The following is a 17,276-nucleotide window of genomic DNA, read 5'->3' as shown; positions in this document are numbered from 1 at the left end:
AGCGTGTAATCTACAACCATAGGAGAAACTCTATAATATAATCTATACATTATGTCATTTGAGTATATAATAAACTAAAAAAATGGAAAATTACTCAAGTTTAATTATTTTTTATACAAAAAAGAAAGATAAAACGAAAATAAAATTATTTGGAAGTGCATAGAGTATAATACAAAGAAATGTCGCGGTCAATTACATTCATCTGGACAAAATGTAGTTCATACTTCTGAACATAACCATGTTGCCGATATTGCAAAAGTTGAATCTAAAGAAGCAATGGCAAGACTTAAAAATATTACAAAAACTACTCAACTTAGTACCCATTCTGTATTAGGAACACTGACATCACAGGTATATAGTTAATGAAGATAATATAATATTTTCAAATAATTATTTTTAGTTTATAATTTTAGACCACTTCCAACATAGCTGGACAATTTCCGAGCACAACAGGATTAAAACGAACAATTCAACAAATTAGAAAAATTGAAAGATCAGCTCCTCCTGATCCCAAATCAGTAACCGAAATCAAAATACCAGATAATTACACAAAAACTTCAGCCGGTGAGCTTTTTTAAAAATATGATAGCATTGATTACGAAAATAACATAGACCGGTTCTTAATATTTACTACCGACAATAATTTACAAATGATGGAACAATGTGAACATTGGTTATGCGATGGTACATTTTCTGGCGTACCTAGTATTTTCAACCAATTCTATATTATCCATGGATTAAATTATCCAAAAGTTGTACCAGCTATTTATATACGTCTTCCTAATAAAAAAGAAGATATTTACAAACGTATGTTTTTAGCATTAAAATGTTTAAAACCACAGCTTAATCCAAAATCAATGATGTTTGATTTTGAAAAAGCTGCTATTAACGCTTCGAAATATGTATTTCTGTCAGTTAACATTAAAGGGTGTTTTCTTCATTTAACCCAATCAATTTGGTGGCATGTACAATCAAATGGGCTACATGTTAGATATACAAACGAATCAAATTTTGTACATATTTTGATTTCATAAATACATAAAGAGTTTTTTTATTTCAAGACGCTTTTATAGATAAACGTTTAACGAGTATAACTGACTTGAAATAAAATGTCATCATTTGTGTAATAATTAATTATTTTTGTGAATGATTATAAAATAGCTTGGTATTTTTTAAGCGGGATACTTTTCTAAATTCAACTAAGAATCTAAAAATTAACATAGGTAACCAGATAGCTGTTCAAAAAAAATGTATTTTTTTTTTTCAAATCATAAGTATTACTGCTTATAGTTTTGGAAACTACGTACCGAAAAAAAAATTGACATAAAGATAAGTTTATTATGTTGATGTAATATGACGCCACTGACGATTATAGGTGTGCATATTTGAGTACAAATTGTATTATTATACCTACATCTAAACATTCTAAACACGTATTACAAATTAGTAATACAGTTATCCAAATAAATTCGTTTACATATGCATTATCTAATACAAACAGTATCTACAATTTATTTTATACTAGTTGAGCAAATGATATCTTGATATCCATTAAAAATCTGTTTGAACGTGTCAGTACCTATATTGATCATTAGTTGTTAATGACCGTAGGTACGTTGACCTAATACAAATATGATGCATAGCTTTATTGTTTAGAGGAACAGACCAAAAAATACAATAATATTATGCTAGGCATATTCTAATGTAGGTGTCGTATTTTTATTGTATTTCAAAATAGTTAAAAAAGAAAAGAATGAACTTTGATAGGAATTCTGAATTTAATTAAGTTGCATATTGCGAGATATAAGTTAGATACAATTTAAATCAATGGATAATACTATAACCATTGTAAATAACAAATTGTATTTGAAATTATTACACATTTTAGACATAATATAGTGCATATAGACGCGTTCTTTAACTATTTATAATTGATTATTGTTATTATTGCATTTATTATACTTAAGTAGTAATGGTTTTAGAGAAAAACACGATTTCTACATTTCAAAATAAACAATATTAGGTACGGAGTTTAATCACTTTTTCAAAAAATTTACTTTTCATAAATATAAAATAAAAACTACATAATATAATCAAAAACAGATAGTCATATATTATAAAATATAATATTAAAGCATTCTATTCAAATATTTAATTTTTTTTTTGTATTTATATGATAAGTGTTTTAGTTCTGAAATCGCTCTTGAAATTTTATACAGCCGATGTACGTCAACAGGTTATTTTTTAAATTTAGTACCAACAGTTTCGTAATTGAGCTACAACTAAAAGTGAAATAATAACTCGATAAGGACCTACAATTTGGATTAAAAATATTTCAATTTTTCTAATAATATCGATAAAATTATTTGAGTTAACCTTTTTAAAAATAATCTCTCTTTAACTTAGCTGTAGAAGCTATAGGTTTACTTCATCAAATTGATTTTAAATTTATTTTAAATTTAGTAATGTTCTGTTATATCCTACATATGTTTAAAGGAATAAGCGATTATTTACAAAATGTAAGTGCTGAACTAGCTAATGCATTGATTTTAATATCATCTTTAGAATCAACCCTTCAAGATATGCGGTTAAAAGATACAGATACAACTTTTAGTAACATATATGCTGAAACCATTTCTATATGTGGTAAAAATAACATACCCATACCTTCACAAGATACAAATGTAAAAAGAATAAAAAAAATACCAAAACACTTTGAACAATTTATATTTACACAACAAAACTCATTAGAAGTAGAATTGTATACATCCAAAATAGATTTAAAAGTCAATCTTTATTATACAGTAATTGACTACATTTTGTTGGAAATTAAAAATCGATTTTCCAATAATAAAGATATTTTAAGTGCTGTCTCATACTTACATCCTGGTAATGAAAAATTTTTAAGTTTTTCGCACATTCAGCCTTTAGCCGAACATTATGGGGCCAATACTGATGTACTAAAGTCAGAATTAAAGATATTACCAAACACTATAAAAAGATATGAATTACAAAATAATACAGAAATTAAAACTATGATGAAATTATTGGAGCTGTTAGAAAAATACAAGTTGGCTTTTATTGAAACTCATAAAATTGTACAAATTATCATAACTATTCCAGTTTCAAGTGCTGCATGTGAGAGAACATTTTCTTGTTTAAGAAGGCTCAAAAACTATATGAGATCTCTTATGACAAATGAAAGGTTAGTGCAGTATTTAAATATGTAAAATAATATGACTAGTAAACTCAAACAATTATACACTTCTACAAAATATGTATTATTACATATCTTTAAAAATGCTATTATGTATAATACAATTATCTAACAAAATAAAAATAAAATATTTCATTCATAAATTCAAAAAATATCCCATTGAAAAACAATCAAACTGGAAATTTTTTGTTTTTGTAAATTATAAGCATCTCAATTACTTAATTAAAATTAGATACCTATGAGATAATAGTTTTGTTTATTATTTTTTGTTGTAGGTTGAATAATTTGGCACTATTGTCTATAGAAAAACATTTATCTAAATCATTAGATTTAGATGAATTTACCAGAAGATTTGCTGTGAACCATAAAAACCGAAGACTTATTCTAGTATAAATAATAAAATGTATATAATAAAATGTACCTACCTAATATAAATATAATATAAAACTTTAACAACCAATACAGACATTATACTGTTAAAATGTAGTATATATTTTTATAGATATTATGTGATAAGGAAAGGAGTGGTAGGGGGTAAAAAAACATAAAGGGGCCAACAAATATTGGCCCCCTCATAGAAAAATTCCTGGCTACGTGCCTGTCTTTAAGGTTGCTTTGTTATATATTTTTTTCAACCAGATACCTCTATTGTTAATAAAACAATAATATTAGCTCGATTTTATAAAAATCAGCAATTTGTTTTATTACTTTACAAGTTTGAAAAAAAACTCAAGTTTTAACTAATTCAGCTGAAAATTACGGAATGTTCATAAATATTTTGCTTGCCAAGTTTTATCTCAACCTAACGAGTATTGATCTATCACGTAGATAATTATTAGCTAACTAGTTTCTTTAATTTTTCTTTCAAATATTTTTTTTTATATTTTCTTAACTAGGTATGTGTAAAAACTTCCAATCTCTTAAATCAAAGAAACGGATCTTCTAATTACTCTCAGGTTAATTTTCGCAGTTATTTTATGAATAATAAACTTAATATTTTTCGCTGCGGTTTATTTGACACTTTTGATAGGTATTTAAACATTATAATACACGCTAATACTTTTAGTTTGACCTAAATATTATGTCATATAAACAGAGAATATAATTTGTAGAATGATCAATTTTCACACTGAACCTTAAACAGTACACGTGGATATTATAATACCTACAAATAACTGTTTGTGGTTTGAATTTAATCGACCCGTGTCACCAACATGATATTGAAATTGAAATGTGAAGTTCGTTGTACCGTTATTATTATTATTTCCTCATTTATATGGGGAAATCAATTTTATTCGAAATAGCAATTTAATATGTTGAACAAGAGATCATACTTTTATGGAACTTAAAAAGTGTACTGGGAAGTTTTTCCAAACAAACTGATGAAGTATTTATTAATGTTGACGTCCTAAATCAAAAATAAACAAGTTGTTGCTGAAACGTTCAATATAATGAGGTACCAATAGGAATTATATTTCTTGTGAATTCCTTATGATTAGAAAATGATAGAAATTAATATATCATAATTTTATAAATTGTAAAAGTATAACGAGCAATAGGCTAAATTTTACGAACATTTCAAATTCCCATCAATATTATCTATACATTTTTCTCCCTATACGTATTTTAAATCTAGTATTGTGGATTTTTCCATAGTAGAGAACTTTGTGAGTTTGAATCTTCAATAAATAAATGAATAAATAATTCACTAAAATACAGTTGTTTTGAGAAAAGATATGTTTTACATACACTCGCTTTCAATAAAATATTTTAAAATATAATGGTCTTAGAAACACCAGAATTTGAAAATAATATAAATAGACAAGCGATGGCAGTAAAATAGGCAAATGATGCCGTATAGGACGTGTATGATACTTATACGATACCGTTTTTATTTTAATCCCATTGCTTGCAGTTATGCATGTATAGACTGCGTCGTCGATGGAGCAAGTGTGTCGGAATACTTAAACGAGCTTTCCTCCAGTAGCTACTCGTTGGTATTTGCGAATGTGCAATGCATTTGGACGGCTTAGTAAATATTTCCGAATATCACATGGATAATGAGAGCGAAATACGTTTTGTATTAACCCCGTATACCGGTGAAGCTACTTCGTATACCGGTGAAGCTACTTAGTATCATTTATACCTCTACGGCCTCTACGTGTATTATATCTTCGTACGGTAGAGAACGAGGAGGTGAAAAATAGATGTATATCAGTAGTAAGTGGGGCACTTGAGCACACTTTTCCTAAAAATATCAGTAAAAGATCACAAGATTGATTTTCATCAGAAAATCATCAGAAAATGTAAACTTTATCAGAAACGCTCGCTTTATCAGAAATAGAACACAAAATGAAATAAATCATAAAAAGATCAGTAAAATGTAATTAAACATAAAAAGATCAGTAAACTGTAATAAATCATAAAAAGATCAGTAAAATGTAATTAAACATAAAAAGATCAGTAAACTGTAATAAATCATAAAAAGATCAGTAAAATGTAATTAATCAGAAATAGAACACAAAATGAAATAAATCATAAAAAGATCAGTAAAATGTAATTAAACATAAAAAGATCAGTAAACTGTAATAAATCATAAAAAGATCAGTAAACTGTAATTAATCAGAAATAGAACACAAAATGAAATAAAACATAAAAAGATCAGTAAACTGTAATTAATCAGAAATAGAACACAAAATGAAATAAAACATAAAAAGATCAGTAAACTGTGATTAAACATAAAAAGATCAGTAAATTGATTGAATCACAAATAGATCACAAAATGAAAATAAAATCCTCAAATACAAAATCTTTCAAAAGAAATTGAATATCTTATGTAAAAAAAAAAAAATAAAAATTATAATAAACAATGGCAAACATAAATTCTATAAAACATTTAAATAAACTTCGAGAAGAAATGAGAAACTGTGTAGACAAATTTAATAAGCTACAAGAAAATGAAATGCAAAATGAAATAAGAAACTCTATATTAAATGATGAAATCTATGTGAACTTTTGTAATCACGAATACTATGAGGATAGTGGATTAATTAAATATAATCTAAATACAATTCCTATTAAAGGAAATATTGTAATTGTCGATCATGGAAACAATATTTCTGGAAATGGAAAGCCTTATGCTTCTAAAATACTAGAATCACCAACATGGTTAGAAATTTGTAAGATTGCTAATGATTTATTAATTACAACAGGTACTTTTTTTTACAAATATCTTCATGATATTTGTGTTGTTCAAGATTTAGGAAATATTAAAATATGTGTCCTTGGCATGAGAGGTACACACACTAAAACCAAAATGCTTAGAATATAACTAAATAATCGTCATTTTTAATAGAAATATTTCTATTAAAAATATTTAAATAAATTTTTTATAATATTCAATAAATTCTAAACACAAATGTCCACATATAGGTGGATCATCATAGTTTTGAAACTTGTCATTGTTATACCACAGATTATCATCACCTAAATAATTTAAAATTTCAGGAGGAGGAGTACTCGAAAATGAATCAAAATATATTTTATAATTTTTTATTTTTTTCCATGCAACCCAATGAGAACCATTTTGAGTAGAATTATTTAAATTAAATATCCCACATTCATTTAACCAAGGTTTTTCAGGTAATTCATTTATCATGAAACAACCTCTAAAATTTTTTATATTATTTCCAAATTTTATTATATCAAAATTACTTAACGGTTCGATATTTATATTTTTAACTTTACTCCAAAAAGTTGTATAACAACCTGGATAATTTTTAATGTTTTTTCTAAATGTTGATATATCGAAATTAATCATTTTTTCGATTTTTTTTTTTATTTGTCTTCAATCCAGAACCTTTATTTTTTTCCATTTCTTTATTGTGACGAATTATTTCCTCTTCTATTTTTTTCTTATGTTTAGTATCTTTATAACTATCATACAATGCAATTAAAGCTGGAGTAGCTACTGCTGCAGCTTCTAGAAAAGGTAAAATTAATGGTAAAAATCCACCTTTAATTTGCTTCGGTGTAATCTCCAACCTTACTCCAGAATTTTTTTTCTTGGCATTTTTTAATTTATCTATTTGATTTTGATCTAAATAATATTTATTTTCTCCTTTATATATTTTATCACTAGCAATATGAATTGTTGCATTAGAATTTTTTTTATGAGCTTCAGCCAATTTTTTTTATGGTTTTCAGTTAATTTAAAATGCATTTTATTATACAAAATATTAAATTTTATTCAAATATTAAATTCATTCCTAAATATCTTTTTGTTTTCATTACATTTGCAGTTGTCAAAGCAGCAATTTTTTCATTCAAAGAACTATCAGAAGCATAAAATCTTTCCATTGCTTTTTGTTGTAAATTTTTATCAGCGATATGTCTTGTTTTAGTATCTTTATGATCTTTATAAAAATAATCATGTTCTCTTGCATATTCGTCTAACTTGTTAATCGGGGGAATATTTTTATCTAAATTTGTAAATGGTCCTAGATAATTATATCCAGGCCAATGTATCGGAGGTAATTTTGAACAATTTAAAAAATCATTAAAAAACCCTGAACCTTTTATAATATCCTTTGGTAAATGTGAAATATACGACATTAAGTATTCTACACCTTTAACGGGAATATCAATTATCTTTTCTATTTTTTTAATACAAAAATTAAGAATTTCAAGTTTTTCATCATGATAAGTGTTTTTTCCCGATCTTTCTGCAGATGATATAACATGTAGTCTGTCAATTAATTGTTTAATATTATATTCTAACTTATTTGTTGTTTCTTTTGGTAAATTTAACAAAGATTGTAGTAAATATTCAACACCTTTTTTGGGAGTATCAATCAGTGTTTCCATGTTTCGTTTAAACAAATGAACAATACCAAGTTTTTCATTATGAAAACCATAATTTCCCGCTATTTCTTCTGCTAATATAAAATATAGTCTGTCAATTATTTTTATTATATTATCGATATAAATAAATTCAATAGGATTATTTGTATATTTTATTAAACCTTCTCCTTTGGGTAAACTTTGTGATTCTTTCAGTGTTGGTGATTTATCTTTTTTTGATGTTTTTGGTTTACTTTCTTTAGTTTTTGTTGATGTTAGTTTAATTTTTTCCCAAATAGGTTTAATCATTTCATTATATTTAGCACTTCCACTTGATTTAGGTTTTCCTGTGTTAATATCATTATTTTGGTATATTGAATCTGTTTCAATTAATATTTTTTCATAATTTTCAAAATCTTCTTTTGTATAAAATTCTGATTTTGTAACATCTGTATGAGTTATTAATCTCCACATACCTGGGGTTAGTATATGTTTTTTTCCATTTAAAATTATATCATCAAAGTCAAATATTATAGGGTATTTTCCGATCATGAATTCATCAGTTTTACTTATATAATATATTCCAAATGGATTAACACCTTTAGCTTCATTTGGTAAAGTTGGTAAATATTTTTGCGCATTTTCACCTAATATTATTATATTTTTAGGCATAGGAGATTTATTTGTTGTTATTAGTGGAGAACTTTTAGGTGTTTTCATATTATCTTGATCTTCTGTTAATCGTAATAATTCTGGATTACGAGGTTTATAAGGAGTAGGTATTATCATCTTTTGAATATCATTATCGGTTTTAATAGCAACCTCTTTAACATCATTAACAGATGATTCAACATTTGATAAGGCTTTTAATATTGGTTCATAATGTTTTACTTTTTCTTCTGATGTATATTTATCGTTTAAAACTGTTTTTCTATAGTTATTTTGTAAATTTTTTTTAAGATTAATTATTTTTTGGATATTTTTTGGTGTATATTCAACGTGCCCGAGAATAGGGGACGCGTTATTGTTGTCACCTTCATCTTCATCTTCATCTTTTTTTATAAAATTTAAATTTTTTTCGGATTGTTCTAAATCTGATTTTTTAAAAGTTTTTTGTAAATTTTGTCTAAGATGAATTAATTGTTTCATTTTGTCTGTTTCGTTTTCTAAGTTATTTCCTACCTTGGAATTGTTTTGATCTTCAAATGTTACATTTTTTTAAATTTTTTTTTTTAATTCATTTTGAATTTGTTTGATATCCATTTATTAAATAAAAAAAAATTTTTATCGTTCATCAATACTTAAAATATCATTACCTTTATTGTCATAGATAACATTTTTTATTATGTCTATTGTTATGAAACCATATGTTTTTATTTTATTTTTTTTATCATATGTTTTACAATAAGTTCTAAAAATGTCTTTAAATTTGTCTAATGGTATAATTTTACTAATAAAATCGGACCATATTTTTTTAATATAATAATTTGATTGATTAAAAACAATTAAAACAGTTAAATTATTTCTTATTGTTTTTATATCTACTGAAGTATAACTTTGTGTTAAATAAATAACACTAATATTCTTTGATCTCGATCTTATAAAATATTCCATTATCAACTTTTGATCTTCTAAAAGAAAATCATCAATAACCACTACACTATTAGGTTCACAATCATCAACAGATATTATATCACCATCAGAAAAATGAATGTTTATAGAAGATATTCCATCAAATATTTTTTTTAATTTTTTATAAACTGGCTGATCAATATTTTTTGTAAAAATATATAGATTTTTATATGGAATCCAATAACTTATAATCATATTATACAACAAAGTTGTTTTACCACAGCCAGATGCTCCTACCACTAAAACTCGTGAAGGTATTTCAAATAAAGATTTTTCTTTACTATCATCTTCAATATATTTTTTTACCATTAATTTATCCATTTATATAAAAAAAATATATATATTTGCTATTATAAATAATAATGTATAATATTTTTAAAAAATACGATCAATATATTGAAAGATCTCAATATAAAACTTTTTTACCTTTGAATAATTCACAACTTAATACACCTAATAAAACTACAATTTTTAGAATAGATAATATGGATGATTTTCTGAGCATTAAAGATGCAAAGTTTTATATTTATGGTAGATATTTGCAAAAAGATGGAAAAGATTATCCTAAAGATTCAAAAATACAACTAATTGATAATTTTCCTGCATTTTTATTTACTAGAATTGAAGTTAAAAAACATGGTAAAGTCTTGGATGAAATCGAAAATCCAGGAGTTGCTAGTACAATTAAAGGTGTGTTAGATTTTTCTGTGGATCCAAACGGACCAATTATAAACTCAGGATTTTCAAGTAAATATAAAGGTGGAGGTCGTTTTAATGTAATGGGTAAGTTATCACAATTCGGATTAGGATGGTTTAAAGACCAAATATATCCTGTTTTCCAAGGTGATATGGAAATAAGTTTTACGAGAAATACAGATGATGATGCGTTAATAAAAAAAGTTGTTACAGGTACAGAAGATGGAAAAATTATTATTGATGAATTTACAATTAAAATTCCAATTTTAGAATTCAATCCTATGTATAAAGTTTTATTGTTAAATGATTTAAAAACAATTTCTCAAGAAAAAAAATATATTTTTAATTTTAAATCATGGCAATGTATTGAAGAAAGAAATATATCAGGAAAAACCATAAAACTCGATTTAACAACTCAATATCGAAGTCTTAATAGTCCTTTGTTTGCGGGTGTGGTATTTCAAACAAACAAGTTAAATACTCAAGAACATGATCCTTGTGAATTTGATCATTGTAATGTGAAAAATTTTAGGTTTGAAATAAATGGAAGACGTTATCCTGAAGAAACTCAAGATTTAGATTTTAAGAATGAAAAATATTGTGAAGCTTATGATAGTTTAATGGATTATAAAAAAACTTTTCATAAAACTCATCAAGAACTTCCTTTGATGTATAATGATCCAAACGATTTTAAAACATTTAGAACAATATATCTTGTAAACATGACTAGACAACCAACAAATATTTCTGCAACTAAACAAAATATTATTTTACATGTGGATTTCAATGAAGATTTACCTAAAAGTACAATTTGTTATGTATTTTTCATCAGAAATGATGAATTTTTATTTGATATTGAAAAAGGAACAATTGAAGAATCTTTTACTAATTAAATTAGATAATAGATTTACACTTCTTTTAAGAGAATTATTTTCATGTCTTTCTGACAACAATAATAGTACTCCACCTCTTTCTGGAATAAATTTTTGTGTTTTCAATAGAAATATTTCTATTGAAAAATAATTTTAATATTTATTTTGTTTTTCTTCAATTAGATCAAGATAAACAATAAAATCATCACCAAAATTAACAATATCACCATTTTGATCAAGAATACATATTTCTATCTTTTGAATTGTTCTTACATTTACTTGTCTGTACATTATTGGATTACATCTTATAAAAGGATTATTTGAATCATAATAAAAAACAAACAAAAGTTCCTCTTCGATAACTTTTTCATCAATAGATGAAACAGACTTTTCAATTATGTTGCAATGTACTTCTAATAATTGTTTATTTATATTATTATCTAATTTTTCAGAATCTCCTACATGTTTATATAAAAAATTATTATCAATCCCTAAACTTAATTTTAAATTTTCGTCTATCAAACAAGTATTTTTTGAAGTTAATTTAATAAAATTATTATCATTTAGTAATTTGATATTTGAAGGTAATATACTATTCAATTGATCAATTGAATAGTTACCTTCAATTTTAGTTTTATATATTTTATCAGATTTTTTTGTTTGGCTAAATATAACACCGTTTATATTTTTTAAAAAACATTGTGTATAAAAAATTGGTTTGTTTGATCCTGTTATTGTATATTCAATATCAGGACCTAGTTTCCATGAATCAGGCCATACCCTATTTATAGGGATTAAATATCCCATATAATCAAAACCTAAACAATTTGATAAATATTCATCAAAACTTAGACCGATTGAGGCTGTAATATTTAAAAAATCATCAATTAATTCAAGACTTATTTTAGGAAAATCATAACAATTCATTAAATTTTCAATTTCATTTATTGTGTATATTCCTATTGGAATTTCAATCTTCGGTATTTCACCATTTCTACCTAATCTAATTATACATTTTTGATCTATATTTATATATTTTTCTTCGGAAGTAGGACAATACATTAAAGTATTACCAACTAATGAAAAATCAAATTCTGTATTTTCAAATCCTAAATTTTTTTTAAATTTTTCATCTAATTTATAATAACAAGGAGATTCAATTTGAATTTTTTTATTATTATAAGATAAGAATACCGGTTTAATTAATTTATTTAAATATGAAATGCTATATATACCTTTTTTTATATATATTTCTCTATGTTCAATTTCTATTTTACAATCTGATTCAATATTAATCAAATTTAAACTTTTTAAATACATTGATTCGAGACCTATTTTGAATTTATTATTATCATTGAATTCTGGTTGTGGTAAATGAATATAACCATTTTTTTTTTACTTTTATAAATACCATTTAATATTTATATATTTATATATTTTTTTTTCTAATTTATTCAAAATCAATCAAATGCATTGATTTTCCTTTGTTTAATTTTTTCATTCCTTTATAAATAAGATTAAATTTTGTTTTCGAATTTTTATAGAACGATATATTTTCATCTGTCATTTCATCATTATCTAAATATCTATTTGGTAAAAATACTCTAATTTTATTATCTAATACAACAGTTATTGTTTTACCATGCTCTGTATCAAAATATTCGAAAAAAGTCACCTCATATTTTTTTCCTTGTTCTAATGTATCTAATTTTATAAAATCATATTGAGTGTTGCCGCATTTATTTAAAGATGCTTTAAAATTTTCCATTTCTATTATTTATTATAATAAAAATAAAAATTTTTAAACATCGAAACATTAAAACATACATTTAAGCATAACAACATAACTATGTAAATCAATTAATTATGTTCACGTTGTCGTTGTTGATTTTCATATGAAAAGTTGCCGTGCAGATCTGCACGTCGACTTTTTATATAATTAATTATGTTCACGTCGACGTTTAGTGTTTTTACGTTGTCGTTGTTGATTTTCACGTTCACGTTCACGTTCACATTCACATTCACGTTCACGTTCACGTTCACGTTCACATTCACATTCACGTTCACGTTCACGTTCATGTTCACGTTGTTCTATTATCTTTATTGTCACATTGCGGAAATAAAGCATATTCTTAAGTTTCTTAAGTTTCTTGATTTCATGTTCATATTCTTCACACTGTTTTTTACGTAGTTCGATTTGAGATAATACCAGGTTAAATATATTATATTCATTATAATCACTATCACTATCATATTTACCATTTTCACGTAGACATTGTTTATTTTCATGTTTACATTCGATGATCAAATTAGTAGGTAATGAAAAAACAACATAACTACGTTGAATAATTACGTATAACTGTATAAGTATAAGATGAATAATTACGTATAATAATATTTACGTATAATAATAATAATAATATATAATATATCAACGTTTGTGTAGCTAGACTGATTATTTTTTTTAACATCCGGTATTGAATATCTTATCATATATATATATATATTATGAGGTTTTTATTTATCGAATTATTTAAATAGTGTTTAAATATCATTTATACATGTCCAAGTGTTGTAGCCTGGTCAGTTAATGCGTTTGTTTTAAATGTGTTCTTAGTAAGATCGTAATTAGTGGGGAATGTGTGGCGCCGCATATTCTCCTGCTAATTTAATCATGCTTTGAAGACGTTTACAGTAAATTGGATAGGTGTAGGCGCCCACCTATCTAGTTCTACTGAAAAACTGTAGTTGACGATCAACAACACTTGGATAATTTCTCCCTCCCACGATAGCTTTACAGATATCTGTAAAAGAGTTCCGGCCTCCTTTTTTCATAACGGGTATCTGTAAAGCTGGGAATGATTTTACCGATTTTTTGCATTTTTTTTCAGATTTTTTTTTTCAATTGAAAATATTTGTTATTATTATTATTATTATTATTATTAAATATTTTAAAGTCTGATAATTCATTTAATAATTGATATTATCAAGTCGGAACAGCACAGATATTATTTATATACTTATCTACACTACATACTAAAAGTTTACCCCTCACTTCATATTTTTGATTTAAGTATAACTCCGGTAATATTTATGTTAGAAAGTTCATTTTTGCTTTAAACATTTTTAATTTTAATTCTCTTTAAGTCCCCCTCATAGTCTGATAGTCTAAAATTATTTCCAAAGATTTTTGGAAAAATCAAAAAAAAAATTTTTTGCAATATAAAATGAGCGATGAATTATTACAAACTATACATTGTCTTAAATGTAAAAAAAGAACAAAAAATTTAAATCCTATTAAAATGCAAACAGTTAATGGTCGATGGAGAATTTCAACAAAATGTTTGGATTGTAAAACAAATAAAAGTAAATTTACAACATCATCTGAAATTGAACAACCCGTCACCAATATTTCAAATAATACAGACAAATTTTTATTAGCTAAAGAACTTCATAAACCAGTCAGATTAAGATTTCCTAAAAGAAGTATTATCACTAAAGGTATTGATGATCTATGGGCTGCTGATTTAGTTATAATGAGAAATTATTCAAATGAAAATAAAGGTTATTGTTATATAATTACTGTTATAGATACTCTTTCAAAATTTGTATGGGCATTACCACTCAAAAATAAAGATGGTATTAGTGTTTCAAAAACATTTGAAAAAATAATAAAACAAGCTAAATCACAAAAACATCAACCACCAAAATTACTACATGTTGATAAAGGCTTGGAGTTTGTAAATAAACATTTTAAACAAACTTTGGAAAAATATAATATTCATATGTATCATACTCAAAACGAAGAAAAATCTTCAATTATTGAACGATTTAATAGAACATTAAACGGAAAAATGAGAATATATTTTGAAGTTCAAAAATCTAAAAAATGGATTAAAATTTTACAATCTTTAATAGATAAATATAATTTTGATGATATACATAGATCTATTGGTATGAAACCTTGTGAAGTAAATAAATCTAACGAAGACCTTGTTCTACACAAATTATTTTCTACAAAAAACAAACCTAAATCAAAAATAAAATTTAGTGTGGGTGATAGAGTAAGAATAAAAGCTTATAAAAAAACATTTGGTAATAAATATAGTAATAATTGGACAAGAGAAATATTTATAGTTAATGAAATTTTAAACACAAATCCTATAACCTATAAAATTATAGATTTAAACAATGAAGAGGTTGAAGGGAGTTTTTATAACGAAGAGATGCAAAAATCAATATTTTAATGTTTGAATTGTAGAAAAGCTGCCCTGCAGATCTGAAGGGCAGCTTTTCATATAATAATAAATCTTTAGTTCTTTCTGATCGAAATTATTCTATTGTGGATTCCATTATATAATAAAAAAGAAATATTAATTACTGAAAATTTATTAGAATTTATGGGATTTTTAAATAATAACGCGTCCGGAATTTCCGGACGCGTTAAATATAGAAAAAAATTCATAATTTTATAGAATTTTTAAATAATAATTTTGTTCTTTCTAATCGAAATTATTCTATTAAAAAAAAATTAATCATTTATTTATGATTTCAAAAATCATAAATAAAAACATAAACAATTTCGTTTAATTGTAACCGTATGGTATTGTATCATAATCTGTTAATATTATTCTTTTATCATAACCAAACGAGAATTTTTTTGTAACTTTTTTATTAACTATAGTTTTAGTAAGTGTATCACGTGTTATTTGATTATATTCTAGTTCTATATTATTATCTTTATTTTTTTGTTCAATTAATTTTATCATTGATTCACCGTTAAGTTTTAACAAATTTTGATAATTCAAAGTAAACCCCTTTACAACTGTTTTAAATTTATTATTGTTTGTTTTATAATAATAACTTTTAGGACCCGTCGATGCCCAATCTGTTATATATACATTTTCACCTAATTCATCAGTCCATTCTCCCAACATTGTTCCTGTTGTAACTTTATTATAACCGTTATCAATATAGAAAATAGAATCTGTATCAAAATAAACTACAGCTCTACCTAATTTATCTAACATTTCATATAATCTTAATCTCGCACTAGAGGTTGTAAATAAAGCTATTAAAATATTTGTATTATGAAAATTTTCAACGTAATAATCTTTATAATTATAACACATTTGTATCATATTGTCGTTTAATAATTTTATATTTATATTTTCTAATCTATCGTCTAATAATATCTTATAGAATCGCTGTGGGTCTGTAACAAACTCAGTTTTTTTCATATTTTGTCTTTGTCCAAATTTTCCCCATAAACTATTTAAACACAGTTTTGCTACAGCTCGTCTACCAGGATTATCACCTAACTTATCTTTATCTAATAAAATACCCATTTTATCGAAAATTGCTTTTATATACTCATCATTAGAACTATAATTATGTTTTGAACTTTCTAATTTTATTTTCATAAATGTATCAATATAATCTTTAAATAAATCCGTTGTTTTTTCTTTAAAATTCCATACTTCATAAATTTTTGTTATAATGTAACCTTTTTCCAAAGCTTTATTAACTTCGTCTGTTGTCCATGTTCCTATAAATTGCCTTTCATTTTGAGAATGATTACATTTTTGATTTTGATCTACAGAACATTTATAACATAATGGAAATAATAATTTTTCATTTTTTTCCATTTTTATTTTTACTGGAAGTACAGGGTGATAAAGATTTTTTGGAGGTAAAATTTTACATTTAATTAATCCAAACCAATTTTTATCATATACTTTTGGTTTCAATATTTTTTCAGGATGTCCAACAGGATAATAATCATAATAATTCACAGTTGGATATAAACTACACACATCAATATAACGCATTTTTGTATTTTTTACTCTTAATTTTGTAGCATTTGTTCTACCTCCAAAGAAAGCGTCTCTTGGATTAATAGGTTCAGCTATATCAGCTTTTTCCATTTTTTTGTATGTATTACTATTTATCCAATCACATTCCCATTGTTCAACAAGATTATAACCGGCTTTTTTTATTGATGTACTTCTTTCAAT

General features: G+C 24.8%; 2 protein-coding genes across 2 annotated transcripts in view; one reads left to right on the top strand and one right to left on the bottom strand.

Moving 5' to 3' along the window:
• LOC107164530 (uncharacterized) overlaps positions 1-17,276 on the bottom strand; it is a 319,058-nt gene that overhangs the window by 62,732 nt on the left and 239,050 nt on the right. The gene's annotated exons all lie outside the window — the stretch shown is intronic.
• Positions 2,421-3,664, top strand: LOC149054482 (52 kDa repressor of the inhibitor of the protein kinase-like). Its single transcript, XM_089230079.1, has 2 exons — positions 2,421-3,205; positions 3,493-3,664. The coding sequence occupies exons 1-2, from the start codon at positions 2,466-2,468 to the stop codon at positions 3,608-3,610; spliced, it is 858 nt and encodes a 285-aa protein (XP_089086205.1). The 5' UTR covers positions 2,421-2,465; the 3' UTR covers positions 3,611-3,664.

The sequence above is a fragment of the Diuraphis noxia genome, unplaced genomic scaffold, assembly GCF_037042655.1.
Source record: "Diuraphis noxia isolate RWA-SAM2 unplaced genomic scaffold, SU_Dnox_SAM2 contig0006, whole genome shotgun sequence".
Classification (NCBI taxonomy): domain Eukaryota; kingdom Metazoa; phylum Arthropoda; class Insecta; order Hemiptera; family Aphididae; genus Diuraphis; species Diuraphis noxia.
The sequence above is the reverse complement of the archived record's forward strand: the minus strand, read 5'-3'. Positions and strand labels throughout refer to the sequence as shown.